This window comes from Cavia porcellus, unplaced genomic scaffold (assembly GCF_034190915.1).
Source record: "Cavia porcellus strain 051 isolate PalLab524CR breed Dunkin Hartley unplaced genomic scaffold, mCavPor4.1 scaffold_3, whole genome shotgun sequence".
Taxonomy (NCBI): domain Eukaryota; kingdom Metazoa; phylum Chordata; class Mammalia; order Rodentia; family Caviidae; genus Cavia; species Cavia porcellus.
The window spans coordinates 23,875,004-23,900,910 of NW_026947486.1; the positions used below are offsets into that span (position 1 = coordinate 23,875,004).

The window sequence follows — 25,907 nt, forward strand, 5'->3', positions numbered from 1 at the left end:
TGAATGGCATAAACCTCCAGTCCTCCGTGCCATTCCTTCTCCCGTCCCCTCTTGGCATCTAGCTGGTGCTGCTGAGCTGCCCTGTGGGACATCCACATAACCACATGCACTGGGAAATCCCCTACATTCACGGCCTCTCCACCACCTGGAGTATGTACACTCCGAGCATCCCACCCAGACCCATGGGCCTTTTTCCGCAGAGGTGCCGCCCGCTGATTGCTGGCATCCTAAAGAGCCCAGCCACAGGCCATGTCTAGGACCCGCTTTGTACAAAAAGGAGGAGACATCCACATTGATTTGCAACTTTAATGTAACACTGATACCAAAACCATGAACACACAAGGAAAAGCACACAGCGAAAGCAGGAAGAGTAAAGGAAGCTCCATCTTCACAGCCCCTGTGACCCACAGGGAGAAGCGCCCGGAGTGCTGTGTGAGAGGGCCTCTGAGGAGGCTGTCTGGCTGGGTGAGGACAACCACAGCAGCTCCTCAGCGCTGTCTGCATCACAGGGAACGAAAGGGAACAGGTACACATCAGAGTCCACAGTAGCCAGTGAGGGGGACAAACAGTGACACAAGTGTGTTTCCACGGGTTCACTCTTGCCCTACCACAGCCCTCCACAGGCCTCCCCCTGACATCACCCAGCTCATCTATCACCCTCCCAGAGGGTCTCAGGTCCCCATGACAATCTTACTGGATCCAGGAGAAGAAGCTGGCACCAGCTCTAGCGGCATTTCTGGTACGGATGGTGGAACTGGTGCTGGGGCCATCTAGGATGCTGGTGCTGGCCCCACCATTGGTACCACTGCTGACGCCAGCTCTCCATGTGGCTCTCCTGTTGGCACGGCTGCTATTCAGGATGTACTGATGGTACCTGGCCCAGAAAGCAAAGGGGATCCTGGCCCAGGCATCGCCAAAATCCCCGTCTTCATCCCAGGTCAGCAGTTCGGCCTGTATGTCATCCCAGCTCCACCGTCCAATCAGAGCTTCGTCTCCGATGTTCATCCGGGCCCTCATTTGGGCCCTGGCATGTTCCTCGGCCATATCCATGTCCATCGTCTTGAAAGCATCATCCACAGCCTCCAGAAAATGAGCCTTCCATTCCCGGGGGTCTCGGTTCTGGTTCTGAGGGTGGTGAACAGCAGCCAGCCATAATGACAGGGTTACTTCACATTCAAGGAACACCTCCTGCTAGCCATCCCTTCCCATGCTCACTCTTATGCCCAACAGTGTGCCTGCTCCCACGTTCTCCATGGACAAAGGACAGGTGGGGCCCTGGCCTGAAAAGCCCAGGTTCCTATTGTTCTGGGCTAGAGCTGGGAATACGCCCCATTCCCCCCGCTGCGACCTCTGGGAATCTGCCCAAGAAACTCAAGAACCTTTCAGAACCTCCAGAGAGGAAAGTTGGTGACCAAGAAACACACAAATCAGGGCAAGTGCCACCCTGCTGCTGGCACCTGACAGGCCCTCTCCGGTACCTGGGCAATGAATCTCAGGACTCTCATCTTGCTGGTCTCGTGACAGGCTCGCAGGCCCCAGAGGAACTCATACTCTGGCGGGCTGCTGTTGGGGACCTTCTTGTATTCCAGGTACCTGAGTGTGACAGGGAATCACCCTTTGCTGCTAGCCAAGCTGACCTGTGGTTGAACTGATGTGTTCGAGGCAGCTCCTCCTCAGGCAGAGTGCTGGAGCCCACCTCCTGGAAGAGGACCATCTGGGTCCCCAGCCCTGGGCTCACGCACAACCTCACTCCCAGGACCTCAGAATCCCTGTCTAGGTGCAAAGGCGACACATGTAGGGCATTTGCTCATAGGGAGGCCACAAGTGTTGTGGCCCTCTTCACAATGGCCCTGGATTCCTGTTGGGTGTGTTGTAAACAGAGGAGCCATTCTTCAGGGCCCCTGCTCTGAGCACACCCCACGGCAAAGGTCCCCAAGGAGGGCTAGCTAAGCCTGGGCAAGATCCACTACAGAAAACAAGAAACATTCAGTCAAGGGTAGCCACACACACACACTCTAAAACGTCTCAGTTTCTGCCTCTATCTCCTTCTCCATCTCTGTCTCTCACTCTTCCCCTCTCCCACCCCCCACCCCCCACCCCGCTGCTGGGGGTGACAGTGTATATATACACTGGGCCTTGGGATGAAAACCAAGAGAACTGGGCTCCTGGCCCTGCCAGCCCGCCAGCTGTGGACTAGGTTCGGAAACCGCCACCTCACTGAGCCCTAGGCCGCTTGGGTGCAAAACAAGGGAAACTATGGTGCTGGGCCGCAGGGTAGATGGTGCTCCTATCATAGGCTACACCGGTGATGATGAACCTTTCAGAGTTTTCAATGTTAACTAACAGCTGGCTGCGGCACCAGTGCCATAGGTTCACCGCCACTCCCCTATACCACGTTCTTGGTGGTTTGGGGGTTGCTCCCTTTCCCCAAGACAACCCCAGAATTCTACTCCCTCAGCACTCCCACATCCTGACCCCACTCATGCCTCTAGTTTAAAATTTGAGGCTGGGAATGGTTTTCTTTACTAGACTGGCACCCGGGAATACCGAGAGTGAGACAAGGTGAGCTCAGTCACTACTACTTACTTTTGCTTCACAAAGTCATCTGTGATGAGCTTCCTCAGGTCACCAAGGAAAGGGTGCCTTACCCTGAGGGCAAACAAAGGAATCCAGGATTACCGAACAGGGTAGTGGTGTATGCGGGCAGGAATGCTCCCCAGCTCCATTTCGAGCTCTCCAGTCCATGGGGCATCCCCAGGGAGCAGAGGCCAAAAGACAGTTGTTCAAGGATACCCGAGGGAAGGGCTTGATGGAGGACCACATTCTGCTTTGCCTCTCTGAGATCTCCTCTGGGAATAGTGAGGCGAGAGGGGCTGAGAGTTAGCCATGGATACCCCTACCCATCCCGGTGAGACCCTCTCCTCTCTATGGAGCCTAGGGCACCAGACCCCAGACCACCGCAATCCCGGGAGGAGCCGTGCATACCCAGGACGAAGTCCCATCTTGCGGAGTGCCTCCCAGAGGACAGCTGCGAGGGGAGACGGGGTACAAGAGTTTGGCACGAAAAGATGGGACCGTGGGCCAATCCCCAGCTGCAGAGCCCATACTCACCCTCACTGGCACGGTTGCCATTCATGAAAATGACACCCAGAATCACCAAGAGCAGACTCAGCCGGGGAGTGTCCTTGGTCCTAAGGGTGGACAAAGAGGGATGCTGTCAGAGGCCACCTCCCCTACACTGCAGGAAAGTCTCCCCAGAGGTCTACCTTGCCAAGCCCAAGCCAGGCACGTGGTAGCCAGAGACAAGCTGCATTCCACTGAATCTTCAGGGAGGCCAGCAAAATCCCACAGCACCACAGCTTTGCCCCGGATGCCAGTTCTTTTCTCCAGCAGTCACTAGGTGCAGTGATCAGAGAGGAAGAGCCCTGGTGGACCCCTGAGCGCAGTGGTCCTACTCCCCGCCCCCCGCAAGATGCTGGGGGGCGGGGATGGGGCATCACCCAGGAGGTCACTGCCCTCTTTCCCTTCCTTACTTCCCGAGGAGGCGAGCAGAAGAATCCTGCGTGCAGACGAGAATGTATAAGTGTTCCTCCTTGTCGATTTCCTTTAGGTGGATCCCAAACTTCTACAAGGCAAGAGAAGTGAGATCAAACCCCGTGCCGGAGGCATCGTGCCTTCGGTCAGGCTCTGCTCTGAATGCTTCCCTCATCTGGGAGTCCAAACCACTGGACAAGAGCAGGAGAAGACAGGGCAGCAAAGGCTGCCCCGTGGGGGCTCTGGTGGCTGCAGAGGCAGTGGGACCCACGGCAGGGGACCCACTCAGAGAGCAGCACGGAGAGGTACCAGGAAAAGGGCATGTGTCACAGTGCCACGGGTAACTGGAAGCTCAGAGGTGGAGGACCACGGGAGGCTTCCAGAGCACACAGGGCAGGAACTGAGCCTGGAAGGGCTGCAGGCTGCCCTACTCCTCCCATCCCCCCACTCACTTTTTCCAGAGTGTATGTGGCTCGTTCAATGATCTCAGGGAAATGTTCATCGTATTCTCGGATGACGTCTTTCACCATGTCTGTGGGAGGGGGAGGGTCAGGGATGGGACCCGGGCTGAGCAGGGGCTTGAGGGCTGCAGCCCCAAGGCCAGTTGTGCTGCAGGCACCTGGCCAGCACTCTGTGCTGCAGAAATGGAGCAACGGGACCCTGCCTGGAGGGTGTGGGCACATACGCAAAGTGAGGCTAGCAGAACAGGCTAGCAGGGGATCATGGGTGCTTACCCGAGCGCTTGATGGGGATCTTCTTGTAGTCCTTGATCATGAGGTATTTCACCAACTTATTTGCCTGGAGAAGGAGGAATGTGTGGGCAGATCAAGGCCCGGGAGACCTCAGAGTGAGCGCTGGACCACGGGGGGAAGAAAGGAGGCAGATGGGGAAAGCAGACTACTTACCCTCTCTTGCAGCAGGGTCACGTTGCGGGGGGGCAAGCACAGTATGTGCCTCGAGGGTGTCTGGGGCCTTGGGGCCATGATGGGCCGAGGGCCCACCTGAGCCCGCGCTGTCACTGGGGTCTGCGATGCTCTCCAGGTTGCCGGGACTGGAGGAGGCTCTCTCTCCTCCTCGCTGCTCTCACATTCGTCATCCAGGTGTTTGGACTGTAATACATCATCAGAGAGAGGAGCAACCCAGGGCTTCCGGACTCCCCGTGCAGAAGCACGCACCACACACCTTGCCCCACAGCAGGCACTTGGCAGCGAAAGTAGTATGAGCAGTGGCTGGCACTTGCCGAGAGCTTGCTAAGTGCCAGGCTCCGAGCCAACCTCTTCTCCCACCAGCGCTGAGAGCAGGAACTACGTGGAGTCAAAACATGCTCAACAAACATGTGCTGGAGAAACATGGACAAGCTGACAGGACAGGAGGGACAGGCTGGGGAGGAGAGGCGGGCAGAGGAGAAAGGAGCAGGGAGAGCAGCAGGAAAGGAGGGGAGCCAGGGGCTGTTTAGGTGGCGGGGTGCTCACCTTCTTTGTCCTTTTGCCTCCCATCCTGGCCCAGGGCTCACCACTCTGCTGAGCAGTTGCAGCTGCCCCCTCGGGCTCAGGGGTGCTTGTGGCCATCTTGGTGTTGGTAGCAGCTGTGGCTGCAACATTCTGAGGCTCCACCCACCGAGTCTTGGCCACAGCCTTCCCAGACTTGGTGGTCTTGGGTCGTGTGGCTGCCACTTCCTTGGCAGATGCCGCCTGAGGCACACCAGAGGCAGTGCTAGGGTCCTCTGTGGCGGCCTCTTGGGATGGGGCAGGTCTCTTGGGGCGCGTGAAGGCCATGCCACTGACACCCGCTGGCTGAGTGAAATCAAAGACATCCTTCTGGCCCAGGAAGGCTGCCTGGGGCCAGGTGGCATCCGTCTCACTGGCACTTGGAGCCTGAGAGAATACACAGGCAGTACTAGGAATCTCAGCACGGGCAGTACCAGGGCCCTCGGCAGCAGCCTGATGGTCCAGGGAGGCCGTCTGGGACTGTGTGGAGATTGTTGGAGCCCCAGGAGCAGCCATCTCACTGATGACTGACATCTGAGACATCTGGGACTTCGGTGGTGAGGCCAGGATTGCCTCAGGGGTGGGCCCCTGAGCCTCAGAATATGTCATAGGCTGGGCACTGTCTCCTGTGGCCAGTTGTGTGGGCACCAGGTGGTTAGCCACCACCTGAGTGAAGGACCTACGGGCAGCAGTGGCAGCGGCCCGAGCAGCTCGGTTGGAGGCGGCAGAGCGGGCCACATTGGCGGCACGGGCCTCAGTCTCATTGGCAAGGGTTTCTGGATCCAGCTGCAATGCCTCCACCAGGGTCTGAGCCAGCACAGGATTTTCCAGTTCCCAGGGCTCATTCTGTCAGGCCAGAGGGCAGGGGAGAGGAGGACAGACAACTCTACACACTGTCATGGTGCTTCGCCTGTTTCCTCCCACCAGGCAGCACTGGCCACCCCAAGGACTTCCAGAAATCCCTCCTTCAGAAAGCCAGGGAAGGTTCGGGAAAGCCGGCATGCCTTCCCCACTCAGGTCCCTCCTCCCTCCCTGCACAGACACAGAGGATAAGGCCCAGATGGAGCAGGTGGCCAAGAAGGAGCCTCACCGCTAAGATGTGAAAGCCGGAACCCAAGGTGCCAAAGGCTCTCAGCAGATGGATGTCAAAGCTGGTGAGTGTGCCATAACCACCAAAAGCACCAAACTCTTCATAGTCGTTGCCTCCAACCATCTCTTCCTCCCTAACTTGGTGGCTCCCCTCATCCATATCTTCGACATTGGAGTTTCCAGATTGCACACTGTAGGTTCCCTCAGCCATGCTGCGGCTCCCAAGGAGCTGAGAGCTCTGTCTCAGGGAGAGGGGGGCAGGAACCAGTAGCAGGCTGTATCTGTGGAGACATGAGGGGCAGCATTGTCAGGTTATAGGCAGTACTACACAACAGCAGTGAGGGTTGCAGGGTGTATAGGGGCAGACCAGTGGCCTCCAGAAGGATGGAGGAAATCTCAGAGCGACCCCCCGAACCCCCGCCACTGTAAGGGGAGCTTAGGATGGGCAGGTTCCCCCACTCTGGTGACTAGGTTTGAATAAAGGCTGTATCTGAGGGTTCAGGTCCCAAGAGTCCCAGTGGAGATGCACTGAAACCTGGAGAAACAAAGGGCTTGAACTCAAGGGCCAGAGCAGGGGACCATGATCACGGGGTGGATGGGTGGCAGGGACTGGTGAAGAGGGCAGCAAATAGGAGGGCTCAGACAACAGGGACAGCAGAAAGCTCTAGGAAAAGGAGGTGCAGGAAGGGGGGCGGGGGCTGGGTCAGGGGAGGGAGCGTTCACCTGACTGTGGGTATAGGTTGAGCTCAGAGGATGGGAGCCTTGGACCTAGGCAGGGCTTGAACTGGATCGCGGGACCGCTCAAGGTCCAAGGCCTGGGACTCCAGGAAGGCGCAAGTGTTCAGCTCAGTTGGAGTAATCTAGGAGTGGAGGCGGTGGGGGTGGGGCCTCGCGTCTAAGGAAGCTCAGCTCGGGGTCTGTCACAAGGGTTGGGATTGCAGGCTCCCACACAAGTAGGCTCGGATCGGGGCGCTTGGGTCTGATGGTCATGGTAGTGAGGGTCCTATTTAGACGTTGGGTCTAATCAGGTTCCCGCTCTGAGTGTTAGGGCTTTGTTCAGATCTAGAGGGCAGGGAGAGGGCGCAGCGCGTCGGCTTGCACTAGTCCTCGCCAGGTCCTGTCTGGGCTGGATCCTTACCTTCCCCGGTGCTCCAATGGCGTCCGTGCTCAGCACCAGGAACCCAGCAGCCGCGCCCTCGCCTACTGCTTGCTGCCAGCACAGCAGCTCGGACCACCCCGCCCCTTTTCTCCGCCAGCCCGCTTCCCCCGCGGCTGGGGAGCCCGCGCATGCGTGGACCCCTCCAGAGGGCCCGCTTTCTCAACAAAAGCCCTTTCCTCCTAGTCCCCAGTGCGCATGCGATTCGCGGGTGGGTGGGCTGTGGCGACCATAGGGGCTGGAGGGGGGAGTGCTGCTCTTCCCGCCATATTTCCTTCAGCCCTGCTTTTCAAAGAGCCAGCTAGCACACTCATACCCTGCAGTGCAGCAAGCCCACTCGATCATCTGCTCTCAGTAGCCCAGTCTCTTGCACAATGCTCCTCAGCTCTGCCCTTTCACCTGAGCTCTTCCAGCCTGCTTCTGGATACTTTTTATGTCCCACTTGCCCAGCATGACCCCTTAGGCCTCATGAAAGAGGTCTCCAGCTGAGTCCGTGACGGGCAACAAGTGGAAACCTCCATCCTGAGGGGCCAGAAAACGGAAATGGACAGTGGGCAGATGCTGCCCTTGTGTCGGCCTCCACTACCCATCTGCAGGTCTCGGAGACAGGCTGGGAGCATCTGCTTCCCATGCTGCCTCTTATGCAGCTTTGTGGGTCTCAATGGGGCAAGGTCACTGACCTGGGCTTGTTTGCCCTTTCACAGAACCTCTGGGAGGTAGATGTCAGCGTCCTGATTTTACAAACCAGGAAACTGAGGCACACACACAGCCAGCCTATGAACCAGAAAATGCCGCCGGGCTAGCAAACAGAAAATGCGAAATTTAGATCTGAGTCAGCTCTCTGACTGCAAAGCCCATGTTCTTCTAGTGCAGGCATCCTCTCTCCATCTCCTTGTGAGTGACAGGCCTCACCTACCCAACATCTCCCAAACAAGCAACTTCTGGGGTAAAATGTCCTCAGTCCTATTGGTCATCCTGTCTGAAACCTCTCTAAGAAGTTTCACAGTCCATAAACTTAACAGGTGAGCTGTCCTTTGATGTCAGTTCCTCCTGACATCAAGGTCACTCCAATTAAACAGTCAACAGTGCCTCTGTTTGAAGGAAGTGTTATTGCAGGTGGCCTTCGGCTGCAGTCAGGCCTCTGTGTACACTGATCCACCAGGTACTTGACAAGAGGCACTTGTATGGGAACTAGAGACACAAAGGTTAATGCTTTAGAACAAACTCAGGGTTTGAGTCCAGAGTGCTGCTGGTCAAGATTTCCAGATTTGAGTCTGAATCCTCTTCAAATGATGTGAGAGCAGCCTGACAGACTTTCTTGATTTCCAGTTTGTGTCAGGAGTTCCAACCATCCTTCTGAGTAGCTCATTCCTCAGCAGATACAAAGGTTGTCGGTGCATCAACTTTTGTGGTGGTTCCTCTGGACTCTACCATGAGAATTTATTTTGTGCTTCCTGGGTCCTAGGTACTATTACAAATGCCTTATACCGCACTATTTCCCTATAGTAACCCACTGGATCCTCACAAGAGTCTTTCATGATAAGGCAACTATTTTTCCTTATTTTGTAGATGAGCACACTGAGGAACATGGTGACTTGCCCAAGGATCCAGGGTAGTGAGTCATGGAGGTCTTGTTTGTCTATACAAAATACTATGGGAAAATAGTTAAAGTTTTTCTAGTACAGAGCCGGGTATGGCGGTACATGACTGTAATCCCAGCGTTCAGGAGATTGAGGCAGGAGGATCACTGTGAGTTTGAGGCCGGCCCAGGCTGCACAGTGATTTCAAGGTCAGCCTGAACTGTACAGTGAGATCCTGTCTCAAGAACAAAGCAAAACAAACAAAACCCAGAAACAACAACAACAAGAAAGTATTCTTAGTACAGTATTACCTCTAAATAGTTCTAGTTTTGCAAACTGGTTACATTATTTATAAAGTCAGTTTGTTTTTAACTGATGCGTTAAAACAGAAATGGTATACATGTTTGTAGGATATCGTGTGATGTTTTGATTACAGTGTAATGCTTATATTTCTGTTTTCTGTTTTCAACTGATTTATAAAAGCATAAAAGTGTACTTTAATGGAGTGCCATGTAAGGGTCCAGATACTAAATGACCTTCAAATCAATTGAACACTTATCTCCTCAAACACTTTGCATGTCCTCTTATTGAGTACATTCAAAATCCTTTCTTGTATGTTTTTGAAATATACTGTATGCAAATACTTCCCGTAGTTACCCTAGTGTGCAGTAGCACACCAGCACTTGTTGCTGCTAACTGTAATGTAATATCCTTTGATCAACTTTTTCTCATCCCTATTCCCCTGGCCTCTTCCAGTCATCATTCTGCTCTCTTCCTGTATGGGGTCACGGTTCCCCCCCCCCCGGAATGGCATAGTAGTGAGGTCATGGGTACTTGTGCTTGTGTGCTTGGCTAATTTCCCTTAATATATCAATGTCTGGTTCCACCCATGTTTTGCCCAGTGACAATATTTTATTCTTTTTGAAGGCTGGATGGTATTCCATTATCTAATTCATCTGTTTTTGGACCCTTGTCTTGATTCTTGTTCTTGGTTATTGTCAGTTGTGGTGGAGTGAATTTAGGAGTACAAATACATCTGCATCATTCTGAATTTGCTTTTAATGATTATATGCCCAATACTGGAGTTTCTGGTTCGCTAATTGTACTGGTTTAAAAATACTCAGAACAGTGGCATTGAAAAGAATTCCAATTAATGAGTGAAAACTTTATAAGGCTTCAAAGCCACATAATGGGGAATCATGATTACCACACACTTTTACATATTTGAATCACTTCTTACAATAGGGAAACTATTCGGTATTCATATATGTGAATTTGATTCATTTCACTTATGATTATGGTCTCAAGCTGCGTCCATTTATTTATAAATATCTCAATGTGATCCTTGTTTATAACTGAGTAGTATTCCATTGTATAAAAATACCACAACTTTTTATCCATTCGTCAGTTTATGGACACTTAGGTTGTTTCCAAGATCTGGCAATTACAAATTGTGCTGCTATCAACACGGGTACACATATATCACTGTGGTATGATGCTTTTCTGGGAATATGCCTAGAAGTGAGATAGCTGGAACAGTTGGGACTTCCAGCTTTTTGACAAATCTCCAGACTGACCTCCACAATGGCTGCACCAGTCTACGCTCCCACCAACAGTGCAGGAGAGTGCCCTTTTCCCCACAGCCTCTCCAGCATTTGTTGTTGATGGTTTTCTTGTTCCTTTCCACTCTTTCAGGAGTGAGATGGAATCTCAGTGTGGTTTTAATTAGCATTTCTCTAATGACTAATGATGCTCAACATTTTTTCATGTATTTATTCGCCATTTGTATTTCTTTATCTGCGAAGTGTGTATTTATCTCAGATGCCCATTTTTGGATTGGCTTTATTCTGGGATGTTTGATATTATTGTCTGTGATGATACAAACAGCTATTTTGATGAAAACGAGGCACCATAAGAGTTAGTGGTGATTTAATATCATCTTGTTTTGAAGTCCCACCAAACTGCTGTTATTCTGTCTCCATTGGTTCTATCATGTTGTATCTTCCTGGATTTTATTATATGTGATATTATATGTGTACAAACCAAATTTTTATAGGCCAAGAGATAAAACAGAAACCATTGTTCATTTTCTGTTAGCTGGTTCTAAATACCCTGTGATACTTTCATCCCTTGAATGGTTTCACACTGCCTCGATAAGTTTGAAGCCATAGTATACAGAGTTATACGCAAATATTTCAAGGAAAGAGACACTATGATAACTACTATTAAGTCAGGTTATGTTGTGGTGAAGCACTAGTTGTTGAAATTGTTATGCTTTGACTGTATTGTTATGTTGTTATGTGCTCTTTTATTTCAATCTCCCCCTTTTTATTAAAAAATTATTTATTTATTTGTGTTATTTTTTTTTATTAAGGGAAAAATCAAAAAAATTAGCAGGGTATATTATAGTAACTTTTTTGATTTCCTATTAACTTGATTTGAAGTCCTATATTGCTCCCACCATCTTGTTTTGACTGCTTTTACTCTGTTCTGTTCGGTTTGATAGTAACAAGTTTGAGGGTATAGGCAACTACTTTGAAGGCAGTAAGATTCACTACGATGCCCATTCAGGTTTGACTATTATCTTCTTTGAAGTCCTGTAATATCTCCAGTGTTTAGGTTTTATTGGTCTTGTTCTGTACTGTTTTGTTCGATTTTATTATACCTAATGGTACGGGCAATTCTTTATAAGGTAGCAAGAGGCATTACGGTAACCATTGTTGATGACCTTGTATTCTGTTTTTACATCATGTGCTATGTCCATCCTTTGCTTTGGCTGACTGCTTTGTTTTGCCATACTTGGTTTTATTCTCTTCCAAAAAAAATGTAATAAGAACTATGGGAGTAATAAAACCCCAAATGTGTAAATGTTGTTGTAAAAAAGAGAGGGAAAAAAAGTGCTCTAAAGGGTACAACTGCAAGTGTGTTTAGGTGTGTTAAGATAGATAACCATATTACTGAGGTTTTGTTGGATCATTGCACACAACTGTCTGCAATCTCACTGTTTGAATGTCCACTTTGTGTGCTTTAATCCTGTACCTTGAACAACTATTTCTATGATGACAATACGTAATCTGTTAACTAGTGATTTCTTACTGTTTTGTTGGAAATTCTGTATTACTTGTACCCTTATACTGTTTTGTTTTTTTGTTCCTTTAAATAAAAAAAGAAAAGAATTGCAACAAATAAAATTATGTGTATTCAGTAATTTTCATACAAGGCATGAGGCATATATGTTAGGGATAAAGAATATTTCTTATTGAATTGTGCAGTGAAAGTGGGGGTCCCCTCGCAAAGGATTTAAATTGAATCTTTTTTCTTAACTAATACACAGAAATCAACTTTAAATAGATGAGAGAACTAGACATAAAACCTGAAAGTATAAAACTCTTCAACGAAAACTTTTGGAGCAAACTCCTTGACACTGGTCTTGTCAGTCATGTTTTGGCTTTGATACCAAAATCACAGGCCACATATGTTAAAATAAACAAGTGAATCTACATCAAACTATAAAATTCCAGCCAAGAAATTATGAAAAAATGGGAAATCCATCTACAAAGTGGGAAGTATGTTTCCACATTATGCATCTCATAAAAAGTCTGACTTCCAAATGAAATATATATAAGTACCTCTTACCTCTCATTAGCAAAGAAACAATCCAGTTTTCACGACTGGACAGAGAACTCAAGTACACGTTGCTTCAAAACAGACATAAAAATGGCTAACAGAGATGTGGGAATATATTTACCAGCACTAGGCATCAAGGAAATGCAAATTAAAACCAGAGTAGCTATCATCTGACACCTGGGATGATGATTATTAAGAAGATAGGGAGTCATGGTGATGGAAAGCGCATAGGGAAAAGCGAATCCCTGTATATTGCTAATGGTAGTACAAAGTAGTACAGCTGTTATGGAACACGGTACGGAAATACTTTAAGAAACAAAAATAGACTTACCCTATGACCTTATGGTTCAGCAGTTTCTCTCTGAGTATATACCCAAATGCAATGAGGTCAGTATGTCGGTGATATTGTATTGTAAATTATTCTTAATAGTGATGACATGGAAAGAACCTAACCTGTGTTCAGCAGCTGATGAATGGATAATGAATCTGTGATATAGATATCATATACATTATTATCTATAATGATATGATATATGTAACTATTAACATGTTAACCATCAAAGGAAAAAATCCCACTTGTTACAACATATATCAAACTAGAAGACAGCATGCTAAGTGAAATAATCCAGACACAGGAAGACAAATATATATTAAATCACTTATAAGTAGCATCTAAAACAATTGAACATGTAGAAACTGAGAGTAAATCAAAGTTGTTAGGGCCTGTTGGGGTGGGGATTCAGAGATGCTGGAAAAGTGGTACAATCTTTCTGTTTCAACATGAATGAGTTCTGGGGATCCAATCTACAGCACGATAACTAGAGTTAACAAAATTGTATTGTATAGTTGAAATTTCTAAAGGAACGTATTTTAGTGCTCTCACTACATCGAAGAAGTGATAACTTTATAGGATGATGCAAGTGGTAGTGGACTAGATTTTGGTGACATTTCTCGACATATACATACATCAAATTATCATGTTATACAAGTTAAAAAACATTAAATATTTTTTGTTACTTATACCTCAATAATGCTGGGGGAGAGGATGTAGAAATTCAGAGCATGTTTGTTAAAGCCCCTAGGAAGACTGGTCTTGTCTATTCAGGGGAAACAATGAAATGTTGCATATTATTCATGCAACCTGAAACTTAATCAATATAGTGGGTGTGTGCGCGCGCGTGCACGTGTGTGCATGTGCATGTGCGTGAGTGTGTGTGTATGTGTGTACATGAACATGTGCATGGGGGAGACAGGAGCTACAGGGGAGAGTCTGTTTTAGTCCTATTTTTGTTGTTATAACGAAGTACCTCAGAGATCAGGGAATTTATCAATAACAGAAGTTTAGCTCATGGTTCTGAATGTGGGTAAATCTAAGAGCATGTTACTGACATTTGCTTGACATCTCATAAAGGTCATTTTGCTGCATGATAAAACTGCAGAGGGCATCACGTGGTTACAGTTTTTATTATAAAGTCACTAATACTGTCATGGGGACACACCCACATGACCTCATCTAATCTGCTTATGCCCCCAAAGACTCCACCTCCAGATTCTAACACCATGTGAATTTGAGAATTGAGTTTCCAACACATGAGCTTTGGGGGAGACATCAAACCATAGCATAGATCATTTTTTTCTTATATTTGCTCATTCAACCTGAGGACTTTTGTGCCCAAATGAAAACCTCTACACCTGTAGAAGCTGATGAACTAAAACCCTGACAGTCCAATATTATGTGACTATTGGGAATTCAGCAATGATTTGAGGACATACAAGTAAAATACTTCACCTGATTGTGAAGGTAACATCAGAATGAATGTGTATCACCTAAAGCGTAGACATGTAAAGGGAGTAGTTTGTGTATCTCGTTATGGGGGATATTAGGGTTAAAGTTAGGTTTAGGATTTTATGCAATTAAATAGATGTGAAATATGGAGTGAACATAAAAGCATTTAAGGTGTAGTATATCCAATATCTTCTCAGTGCCTCATTAACTGCATTTTATTGTGCTTAAAGTAATTCTAACTGGTCTATATAAACACATAAAATTGTATATATTAATAGAGTGTTGTGTGATATTTTAATACATATATATAGGATAGCGTTTAATTCAGGATATAATATCTACTTCCTGAACTATGTTTCATTTTTATCATGAAATCTTTCAAAATCCTTTCTTCTAACTTTCTAAAATATCTAATACATTATTGTTATCTCTAGTCAACCTACTATGCCAGAGTATACTGAAACTTCTTAGTCTTATCTGACTATAATTTACTACCATTGGTCAACCTCTCTCCATCACTCTAATCTCCTCAAGTTATATGAGAGCAAATTTTGTAGATTCCTAGTAAGAATGAGATCATACATTATCTGGTGTGTGTGTGTGTGTGTGTGTGTGTGTGTGTGTGTGTGTGCGCGCGCGCGCGCGCGTGTGTGTGTGCCTGGTTAAATTTATTCTTAGGTAGTCTTAAACAGAGTTGCTTTCCTTGTTTCTATTTAAGGTATTTCAACATTGGCATATAGCAACACTGTTGATTTTTGTTTCATTCAACTTTGTTGAATTTGTATATTAGTTCAAATATTTTCAGTGGAGTGTTTGGTGTATTCCGAGGCCAACTGATTGATGATGATGCATGGATGCTCATCATCTGCAGTCATCTACAAGCTGCCAATTTGACTTCCTTTTATCCAATTTGAATGCCCTTTATTTATTTGTCTTGCTAGTTTTCTCTACTTAGGACTTTTAGTATTAACCATGTTGTGTTCCGGAAAGCATTCAGCTTTTCTTCTTTCAGTATGATGGTAGCTAGCTGTCTGTTTATTATATATAATTTTTATTTTGTGGAAGAGAATTTCTCTCTAGCTACTTGTTCAGTGTTGTTTTATCACGAAGGGATGCTGAACTTTATCAAATTCCTTTTCTGAATCTGTTGGGATGATGAAATGATACTTGTTCTTCATCCCATTGATGGACTGTATCATTCATTGATTTGTGTATATTTAACCATTCGCGCATCCGTAGAATGAATCCCACTTGATGAGGCAAATAATGTGTTTATTGTACAGTCATATTTGATCTGTTAACATTTTCTTAAGGATTTTTGCATCCATGCTCATCAAATATACTGACATGCAGATTTTTTTGGTTGTAGACTTGTCTAGCTAAAGTATTAGGGTAATCTTGTTTTAATAGGATGAATTTGGAAGAATTTCCTATGCTTCATATTCTTGGAGCAATTTAAGAATTCTTTTAAATTAATCTTTAAATGTGTTATACACTTCAGCAGCGAAGTCATCTGGTCCTGGACTTTTCTTTAATTAGCTAGCTATCATTATGAATGCATTCTCATTTCTCACTAATATTCAAGAATTGTATTTATCCCTGCTTCAATGTTGGCAAGGAAGATGTCAAAGAGTTTGCTCATTTCTTCTAGATTATCAATTTTTGGTGCCTAATTGTGCATAATAATCTCTCATGGTATTTTGTATTTCTGCGGTGTCTATCGTAACGTATCCTTCCTGTCTCTGATTTTGATTTCTGTATTTCTTAATCTGTGTGCTTTGTTTATCTTTTCAGAGAACCAGTTCCTTGTTTAGGTGAGCTTTTGTACTTTAAAACTCTATTTTATTTCTGCACTGATGTTTACTATTTATGCTAGTTTTGGATTTGATACCCTCTTTCTCTGGTTCATTGAGGTGTAGTAATTGGTTGTTTGAGGTATTTTTCCTCCTCCTCCTCCTTCTCTTTCTTCTTCTTCCTCTTCCTCTTTCCCTTCTTCTTCTTCCTCTGCCTCCTCCTCCGCCTCCTCCAGCTCCTCCTCCTCCTCTTCTTCTTCTTCTTTTCCCCCTCCTCTTTTTCCTCCTCCTCTTCTTCTTTATCCTCTACTTCTTTCTCCTCCTCCTCCTCTTCTTCTTCTGCTTGTTCTTCATTTCTCCTCTTCTTCCTCATCTTCCTCCTCCTCTCCTTCTTCTTCTTCCACTCCTGCTCCTGCTCCCGCTCCTGCTCCTGCTGCTTCTCCTTTATTTTTTACACTGATATTAATGCTCTCAACTTCACTCTTAGTTATTCTGCTGTATTCTGCATATTTTGGTACTTTATGATTGCATTTTCATTTGTTTGAAGGACTGTAAATGTTTTCTTCTTGACTTTTTCCTTGATCAGTTAGTTGCTTAAGAGAATATTCTTTAATTTGTATGTATTTTATAGTCTGTAAAGGTTTTATTCTTGATTTCTAGTTTTGTTACATTGTGGTCAGTATAAGTATACTTGATATTGCAATTTTTAAAAATTTGAGATTTGTTTTGTGACTTGTCTTATGATGTATCCTGGAAAATGCTCCATGTGATGATAAGCAGAATATGTATTCTGCAGCTATTGTTTCCGTAGATATAATGTTCCGTCCGTCTGGGTAAGGGCGCAATTTAACTTGATGTTTATTTATTGATTTTCTGTCTGGATGACCTAATCTATTTCTGAAGGCGAGACGTTAAACTTCCTTATTATTATTGGGGAAAGTTAGGTGCTAATATTACTATATCACTACTTGATTTATACATTTGAATGCTCCAATATTGGGTTATGTACATGTTTATAATCGTTTTTTTTTCTGTCTTGACCCCCTTAATCATTATCTGAACCTTTCTCATCTCTTTTCATTGCTTTTGAATTAAAGTTTATTTTTATCTGATACAAGTATAAGCTATTCCTGTTCTCCTTTGGATTCTATTTGTTTGGAATGTCTAATTCTTTTCTTTTGCTTTCAGTGTATGCGTGTCCTTAGAGGTAAAGTGAATTTCTTTTAAATATTTTTCATGAAAAAAAATAAAATTTCATAATCAAATATTGAGAGTGACAATAGTCATTACACTGTGCATCTTTATCTCAAAGTAGTTAGAGTAGAAGACGTAAACCAAAAAGATTCTTATAAAAAAGAAGCAAACAGATAGAAACACTAATCTTTCATAAGCAGCGTGTAGTTTCTCTTCGGTCCATTCAGTAACTGTATGTCTTTTAGTTGGGGAATTTAGGGCACTTGGTTACCTCAAATTAAGACAATTGTCAATAGGTAAGGTCTCACCACAGACTTCATTAAACTTGTTTCATAATTTATTGTAGTTACTTTTGCTCTTCGTTTGAACCACTGTTCTTTGTATCTAAGCAGTTTTCTGTAGTGGTGTGTTTTGACTTATTGCTTATGATTTTGGGTTTATCTATTATAGATTTTTGCTTTGCGGTTCTGCAAAGCTTACAAAAACTATCTTTTGATTATAATATTCTGATTGGTAGCAATATAACATGACAGTGAAGATAAGAAAAGAAGCACAAAGGAGAGAGAAATATGCTTATTGACGTTCTAAACTTGTGCTCCAGTTATCCCCACATTTTGAACTTTTGGTCTCCCCATTCTACATCTTCTTCTGTTATTCATCTCTTTGTACATCAATGTAGTTACTCTTTCTTGTTTTGGTTCTTAATCTTCATGGTAACGATACAAATGATTTATATGTGTCTATCATATTAGAGCATTCAGAGTTCATCTGTATACTCGTCCTAATGTTTTCTTTTTTCTCATTAGCATCTCTCTTTTCCATCTGAGGGACTCCGTCTATGATCTCTTGTAAGGTAGGGCTGATGGAGATGTTTCCTCAGCTTTTGTGTGTTGGGGAATGTCTTCATCTGTCCTTCATTTGAATGGCCAGCTCTGCTGGGTGCAGTATTCTCAGTTGACAAGTTTTTTCCACTTTAATGCTATTAAGATCTCATGCTACTGTTTCCTGGCCTGTAAGATTTCTGCGAGAAATATGTTTGCTTTCTTAAGACTCTTTTCTTTGAACTAGGGGAATATGCAACCACCAATTCAACTCAACAGAGAATACTGCAGGATATTCTAAAAAAGAAAAATACGAAGAATCCAGAAATAGTGGCAGAGAGGCCACAATGAATGGAGCAGAAAACAAAATGAAGAAGACAAGCTGACAACTAATGACAGAAAAAGACCTCAAGAGAAATGAGGCAGAGAAGATTGGATGATAGGAACAGTTATCTTGGAGAAAACGACGTCATAATAGGTAGTGCTGATTTGGTATCATCTTATTTTGAAGTCTCATCAAGCTTTTGTTCTTCCGTCTCCTTAGGTCTTAACATGCTGTATCTTATTGGATTTTTTATATGTGATAGTATAAACAAAAGCTTTTATAGACAAGGAGATTATACAGAAACCATTGTTCATTTTCCGGTAGTTGATTCTAAATACCCTGTAATACTGTCATTCTCTTGAATGGTTATACATTGTGTTGATATATTTGATGCTACAGTATACGAAGTTATACTCAAAGATCTCAAGGAAAGAGACAATATGGTAACTACTTTTATGTCGGGATTATCTTGTGGTGAAACACTAATTTGCTTAAATGGTTATGTATTGATCTGCGCTGTTTAGTTGTTATGCCCTCTTTTATCTCAATCTCCACTTTATTATTTACTTTTTTATTTTTATCCTTTTAATTAAAGGAAAAACAAATTAGAAAAAAGCAGGATATATTATAGTAACCCACTTTGATTTTCTATTAACTTGATTTGAAGCCCAGTATTGCTCTCACCATCTTGTTTTGACTTATGTCCCTCTATTCTGCTTTGCTTGATAGTACCAGGTTTGAAAGTTTAGGCAACAGCTGTAAAGATAGTGGGATTCATTATGACGCCCATACTGGGTGACTATTATCTACTTTTGAAGACCTGTAATGTCTCCAATGTTTTGGTTTTGTCGGTTTCGTTCTTTACTGTTTTGTTCAATTTTATTATAACTGATGATATAGGCAATTCTATTTGAGATAGCGGGAGGCATTATGGTAACCATTGTTGATCACCTTATATTATGTTTTTACATTATCTATTTTGTCCACCCTTTTGATTTAACCAATTCTGTTCTGTTAAGTCACATTTGGTTTTACTCTCTTCCAAAAAAAGTGATAAGAAGTGTGGGAGCAATAAAACCCAAAATATGTAATAGTCATTGTACAAAAGAGAGGAAAAGAAAGTGCTCTCAATGGTATAAGTACATGTAAATTTAAGTGTATAAGATAGACAATGATATTACTGAGTTTTGTTGGACCATTGAACAGAACTGTTTGCAGTCTTGCTGTTTGAATGTCCACTTTATATGCTTTAATCTTGTAACTTGAACAAATACTTCTAAGATGACAATATGTAATCTATTAACTAGTGATTTCCTACTGTTTATTTTTTTCTGAAATTCTGTATAACTTGTACCCTTTTTCTGATTTTTTTCCCTTTTTCTCCTTAAATAAAAAAAAGACTCTTCTCTTTTTCTTTCACCTGTGAGAGCACTCGATTATAAGGTGTCTCAGAGTACACCTGGTTGTGTTAAATTTAACCGGTGACTTTTGATCTTTCTTTCCTGGATATTTACATCTTTGTCTGGGCTTGGGAAGTTTTTGTTATTAATTATACGAATAATTTCTATATCCCTTTAGAATTCTCAAGTCGCACTTGATCCTTAATTGCCTGAAATATTTGTCCTTTAAATACTGTCGCAAAATTCTCATAAGCTTCTTCCCTTTCTCTTCAGTCTTTTTCTTTTTTCTCCTTTATGTGTTTTCAAGCAAGTGGCATTTGAATTCACTGATTCTTTTTTTCTGTCTGACCTATATTGTTCTTGATGCCTTCTGTCATACTTTTAAATTTTCTTAATTTTCAGCTCAAAAATTTTAATTTTGAAAAATTGCTTCCATCTCTTTAAGGTTCTGTTAATATAGTCAACCATTTCCCTGATTTTGGAAGCTCACTGTTTCGTAGAAAAAGGCTATTATAATTCTCCTTCCACGTGTTCTCCCACAGGTGTTTCTGTATAGGCGGCTTCTGGCATCAATTACATGGGGTCATGTTTCCTTGGAAGTTCTTGATATTTGTTCTTGTATGACATTTAACTGAATATTGAAGCATTGAGTATGTATTCCAGTCTTCCTAATCTGGCTTTGTTTATACCTGTCTTTGCAGAAATTCACAGCATATCACTTTCTTTTTTCTGAGCTGTGGACACTCGCCACTATTTCATAAATCGATAGTGCCGTGTGTTGTCACTGTTTCAGTACTAGAGAGCAATGCAAGCCCAAGGTTACCCCAAATCCAAAGTTGCTTTTTGGAATGAACTGGGGAAGTACATAAAAATTGCACAAGTATCTACACAAGTATCCTACTGGGGCTGAGTTATGCCCAGGCACCTTGTCCAGAGTAGCTAGCCTGTTGTCAGGCACTGGAGAATTCTGCACAGCTCTGGTAAGAATCAACATGAAGGAGCCAGTACTGGACTCCTAAGCTAAACCTAGGTGGCCATATTCCTTTTCCTACCCCAAGCACTTACTCTTGCCATGTTGTGCTGCCTGGAGTTGGGAGAGGAATGAGGCGATCGGTTATGTGAACCACCAGTGCCACAATTCTGTATCATAACCCAGGTTTAAAGCCCACTGAGATTAGTACAACACTGAGTTAGGGCCAAGGCCCCCACTGCTATGGACTGCCTGATACTGAATCAAACTTGTGACCCAAGATCACTGCAATCAGCACAGGCAATGCTGGCTTGCACAGAAATCCAGTAGACTGGGATCAAATATGTTCCCTGGTACTGTGGTTGTTTTAGAAGGTCCACTCATGGACACTGGCCTTGGAATAGTGGCTGTTAGGGTCCGTCCAGTGTTAAATGTCACTAACCCAGCGTGGGATTCCAAGGCAAAGTTCTGTGTTTCTTACCCTGTCCTAATTTCAGCAGGTGCAGTCTTATTCCACCCTTTGCTGGCCAATGTAGGCATCGTTTTGGTAAAGCCAGTCGCTGGACTACTAAGCCTGATACTAAACTGATGCACTTATGTTTCACATCTACAAGTACCTGCACAGTACAGGAAGGCACACAGGCCCACCCCACAAGTGGCAGCAAAGCGGGCCAAACTACGGGTCTGATCTGTCCTCCCAGGATGCAGATTTAAAGGTTCTGTCTCAAAACACTGACCTGGGGATAGCTGTGCTGCAAGAATTTATGGGGCAAGTAGTAGAGACCATCCCTTGGCCTCCGAGTCTGGTACTAAGCTGGATCACACCTAAGTGTCACAGTCACAGGGACTTGCATAATCCTGGCAAGAGGTGGGATGCTTTGGATCCTCTCCAGCCTGACAGTGATGCATGTTCACACTGGACTGTCCCACTAAGGTGCAGTTCTCTGATGCTGAGGCAGGTCTAGAGGCTTCATCAGTGAACTGTGACCTGAGTATAGGAGCCTTTGGTTTTTACCTGGAACTAGGTCTCACCAAAAATGTGGCCTGTATCATACTCCAAGGCAAAAAGAAATCTCAGGATAGTTTGCATGTTCTACTCTCCAGTAGGTGAAGTCTTGCTCCTCGTGCAGCTCAAGGTTGGGGGAAAGACGGTAGAGGCGGTCCTTTGACTGCTTGGGTAATTAGAGTTCAGAAGCTCAGTCTGTATTTGGCTTGGGGTCGGGGGCCACGGGGCTCTGCTAAACACTGCCTTGCAGTACAGTGCGCCTCATTTCAAGTCTAAGGCATAGCCTTAATCCTCCTCTTTTCTCCCAGTGATGGCTGTCTCTCTGCAAGATATGTTGCTTGGATTTGGGGGAGATGTAACGTGGACAAGTCTATCCTTCCTGCCTTCTTCAGAGTATCATGGCTTACTATACTGAAACCAGGCACTAATGTCTATCTCCTGCTGTGCTTAGCTGCCATTCAGGAAATTTGGTGCATGAGTAGCTGTTCTAATTAGTGTCTTTGGGGAGATGGTACCTGGCGTAACTTAGCTGCTATCTTGCTCCACCTGCTAAATGGATTTTAATTTGAGAAGTGGGTATAGCATCTGATGAGGTAAGTATATTCCATTTTACTAAGTTTGATTAACTATTGGGGAGCTGGCCTAGATCCCCAATCTCCCAAACGATTGTATGGTGAAGGCTTAAATAAATGAGAGAAGTGCTATGATTTTGGGGCTCCAGGAGGACCAAGACCCCCTGCAGAGTTTGGGGACTCTGCTGGCTAACACAATGGATGCCTCTGGACAGCCTGTATTTACTACTATTTTTTAAAACAATGCAGGAAACTGTGTTGGAGACCACTACGAAGTGATTCTGAGCAGGATTTAAATTTGACTACTTGGCTTTCTATGTTTATCTGTGAGTCTGTCCTAGGCCTTGGCCCCTTGCCGGGTAACGGGAGGTGATTCATAGTAAGTGAACCTCTATGAGTCACTGGTGTTGGGAGCCGTGGCACTGTCAAGCCATCAGACGCGGTGATTGCGAGGCCTGTGGGAAAGTACAAAAGCCTGAGCTAGATTACCCCTCTCATCGAGCCCGCCTGTGTGGCACCTGTTTCTTATCACCCCACTAAGTTCCCGCCTCACAGGGTAGTCTGCCTAGCTATTAATCCTATATATAGCCAGTGCCTCCACCCCCGAGAGAGAGACTGAAGCACGGAAGGAGCCGCGGGGAGCGGACCGGTAGAGGCTTCGGGAGAGACTGAAGCACGGAGGGAGCCGCGGGGAGCGGACCGGTAGAGGCTTCGGGACAGACTGTAGAGAGACTGAAGCACGGAAGGAGCCGCGGAGAGCGGACCGGTAGAGGCTTCGGGGCAGACTGTATAAGGAGAGAATAAAGAAAAGCCTGACCACCGCCAGACCTTGTCGTGTGTCTTTCCTGCCGGCCGGGAGCGACATCGACATTTGGTGGCCCGCACGGGGATTGATCAACCCCGAGACGCGGCGGTGGACTGCATTCTCCTACACAGTGCTGCAGCTGCAGGACAGGTGAGTAGAGGATAAGCCTGGGCCCTGGGTGGCGCGCACCTACAGGGTTTGTAGACTCCTCTCAACCTCACGCGTAAGTGGCGGGTTTCTTGGGCCTCACGCGGTGAGTATGAAACATAACACTAGAACTTAAGGTAATAAAAGAGTGTAAAACATAAACATAGAAGTAAAAATAACAGAAGATATATTAAAAATGGGAAACATGCCAAGTAAAGATACACAGCCTTGGTGTTGGTCCTTCGGAGACTCCTAAAGTCCAAGGACCTCAAGGTGGGGCGTAAGACTTTAGAAAATTTCCTTGCAGAGATTGACAGCTTTGCTCCCTGGTTTCTGCCTACAGGGCATGTAAACCTGCCCTCCTGGGAAAAGTTGGGCAGAGACCTTTCCCTAGCAGAACGGGAGGGTAGAGCTTCAGTCTCTGCTCGTCCATTGTGGGAAATGATACACGCGTGCCTAAAGAGTGAGGGTAGTTACGGGGGGAGCTCTCAAGAACTTGTAGAAGTACGCGAGGTGTTTGAACAGGCACAGTCAGGAAGCTCCCGAGAAGGGTCCGTCAAGGAGGGCAGAGATACAAAAGAGGAAGCCGAGGCGCGGTTTGTGTCTTTCCGCAGGAATCGGGACGAGAGCCAATGTGGGTCCCAGAGAGGTTGACGCGACAAGTCCCTCGACTGAAGATCAGGCCTGTTCCACCAGAGGCCAACCGCAGACCCAACAACAAGAGGAGCCCTAAAAGAACTGCAGGACAATCCCTTTTTGGGGGCCTGGAACGGCTTGCTCCCCTATGTGCTACCCTTGTATACGCATGGCTCGCTCGCATGGCCTACGACCGCGTTTAAAAGTGACAGGCTTCCCACATTCTCCTCCCTAGACAACAACATGTAGCATGGTGGGTGAGTCAATGACGGGTAAGAGCGTGCCTCCCCAGCACGACTCAACCTAAGCCAGGCCCTACCCCGTTCCGCTCGAAAGCCGCTGGATTGTTAGATAAATTTCTCTCCGAGGGGATTCGTGGAGAGAAATGAGTGCATGCCTATGTGCAACCAGGTTCCGTCCGGTTCATTCCTGGCCCTAGAAAAAAGGACGAGGGCCTCAGGGCCTTGGTGGACCCTGGGACGGCCGACCAGGGTCTACGCTAAGGGCCTACGGTGGGCCTCAGTTCGGGGCATAGGCCTCTGCACTCTATCCAGGACGGGCTGCGATGCGCGTAGCCATCATTTAAAATAAAATAGGGGGAGATGTTGGGAGCCGTGGCACTGTCAAGTCATCAGACGCGGTGATTGCGAGGCCTGTGGGAAAGTACAAAAGCCTGAGCTAGATTACCCCTCTCATCGAGCCCGCCTGTGTGGCACCTGTTTCTTATCACCCCACTAAGTTCCCGCCTCACAGGGTAGTCTGCCTAGCTATTAATCCTATATATAGCCAGTGCCTCCACCCCCGAGAGAGAGACTGAAGCACGGAAGGAGCCGCGGGGAGCGGACCGGTAGAGGCTTCGGGACAGACTGTAGAGAGACTGAAGCACGGAAGGAGCCACGGAGAGCGGACCGGTAGAGGCTTCGGGGCAGACTGTATAAGGAGAGAATAAAGAAAAGCCTGACCACCGCCAGACCTTGTCGTGTGTCTTTCCTGCCGGCCGGGAGCGACATCGACACACTGGTCCTGGTTGAGGCCTGCAGTGGCCTGGGTGTCCATAGATCCCTCAAAGGGCAAGATAAGGCCACAGCTGAAGACACCTTGGCCCCAACACTAATTAAGTAAACAGAGACTGCAGCTGAAGGAATTTCACTCCTACAGTCACACTCCTACCATAAATGTCCACTTGGAGATAGGACTCTTCTCCCAAATTGGCATAATTTACTAGTTGGAGAAGTCTTTGAAATGACTCCCAGGGTCCTGCTCATTTCCTGTGCTTTGCTCAGTTTCCCCGCCTTTTGTCCTTGGTCTTAATAAAAGTGGGCTGATCCAGAGAAGTCTTGGTCTTAGCCCTTGGATTCTCGAGCTCAACTAAAGGGGGTTGACCCTCCCGGCACCCTAAAATCATATCACTTGTCTCAATGTATTTAAACCTCTGCCGTACACTCGTTTGGGAGATTGGGGATCTAGGTCAGGGCCAGATAAATTGAACAGACCTTGGGAGTGGTTCAAGGACTTTGCCAGTAACAAATTATGTTAACAAAGAGAAGTAGCTTAGGAGAAGATCTCCATGCAGCATTTGACTACAGGGGTGAAATGGCTGTGGCTACAGTCTTTATGTAGTTAACTGGAGTTGGAGCCAGGTGTCCTCAACCTTTATATCATCTTCCCCCTGCCATGCAGCAGCCCTGTGTGTGTGCTCTATTTCCAGTTTCAATGGCTCCCAACAATTAATATTTCAAGTAGTATGAATATATGTCGTCTGAGTGGGACCTCTTAAATATGCAAGAGATACATGAATGTGTACAGTAAAGCTAAAAAATAGCTTGCGTCATCCAGATGAAATGTATAATGCTTTTCAGTGAGGAGTCTACATTTGAATAACTATAATGCCTGAAAATGTTATAAATTTTCAATGAGTACTTAGTATCTAAAAATATGTATTCAGTTTTGTTGAGTGTATGTGATATGATAAATGTGTG

General features: G+C 45.5%; 1 protein-coding gene and 1 non-coding gene across 4 annotated transcripts in view; both read right to left on the reverse strand.

The window, feature by feature from the left end:
* Window positions 1-292: 292 nt before the first annotated feature.
* Window positions 293-25,907, reverse strand: part of LOC100720389 (melanoma-associated antigen D4-like) — a 29,843-nt gene continuing 4,228 nt past the window's right edge. The window contains exons 1-13 of one of the 3 annotated variants that reach the window (XM_005000154.4): window positions 7,249-7,412; window positions 6,112-6,391; window positions 5,007-5,867; window positions 4,440-4,643; window positions 4,269-4,332; window positions 3,987-4,066; window positions 3,534-3,625; window positions 3,112-3,191; window positions 2,986-3,028; window positions 2,587-2,649; window positions 1,479-1,593; window positions 695-1,125; window positions 293-498 (exon numbers count right to left, since the gene is read on the reverse strand). In XM_005000154.4, the coding sequence (XP_005000211.1) occupies window positions 489-498; window positions 695-1,125; window positions 1,479-1,593; window positions 2,587-2,649; window positions 2,986-3,028; window positions 3,112-3,191; window positions 3,534-3,625; window positions 3,987-4,066; window positions 4,269-4,332; window positions 4,440-4,643; window positions 5,007-5,867; window positions 6,112-6,321 (2,253 nt within the window). In that variant the 5' untranslated portion in view covers window positions 6,322-6,391; window positions 7,249-7,412 and the 3' untranslated portion in view covers window positions 293-488. Of the gene's footprint in view, window positions 499-690; window positions 1,126-1,478; window positions 1,594-2,586; window positions 2,650-2,985; window positions 3,029-3,111; window positions 3,192-3,533; window positions 3,626-3,986; window positions 4,067-4,268; window positions 4,333-4,439; window positions 4,644-5,006; window positions 5,868-6,111; window positions 6,392-7,248; window positions 7,413-25,907 lie in introns of those variants that run through there. The other 2 variants (XM_063245867.1, XM_063245866.1) reach the window with 2 other exon arrangements.
* Window positions 1,791-1,919, reverse strand: LOC111754300 (small nucleolar RNA SNORA11). The gene has a single exon (XR_002789008.1). It is a non-coding gene; the product is annotated as a small nucleolar RNA SNORA11 (small nucleolar RNA).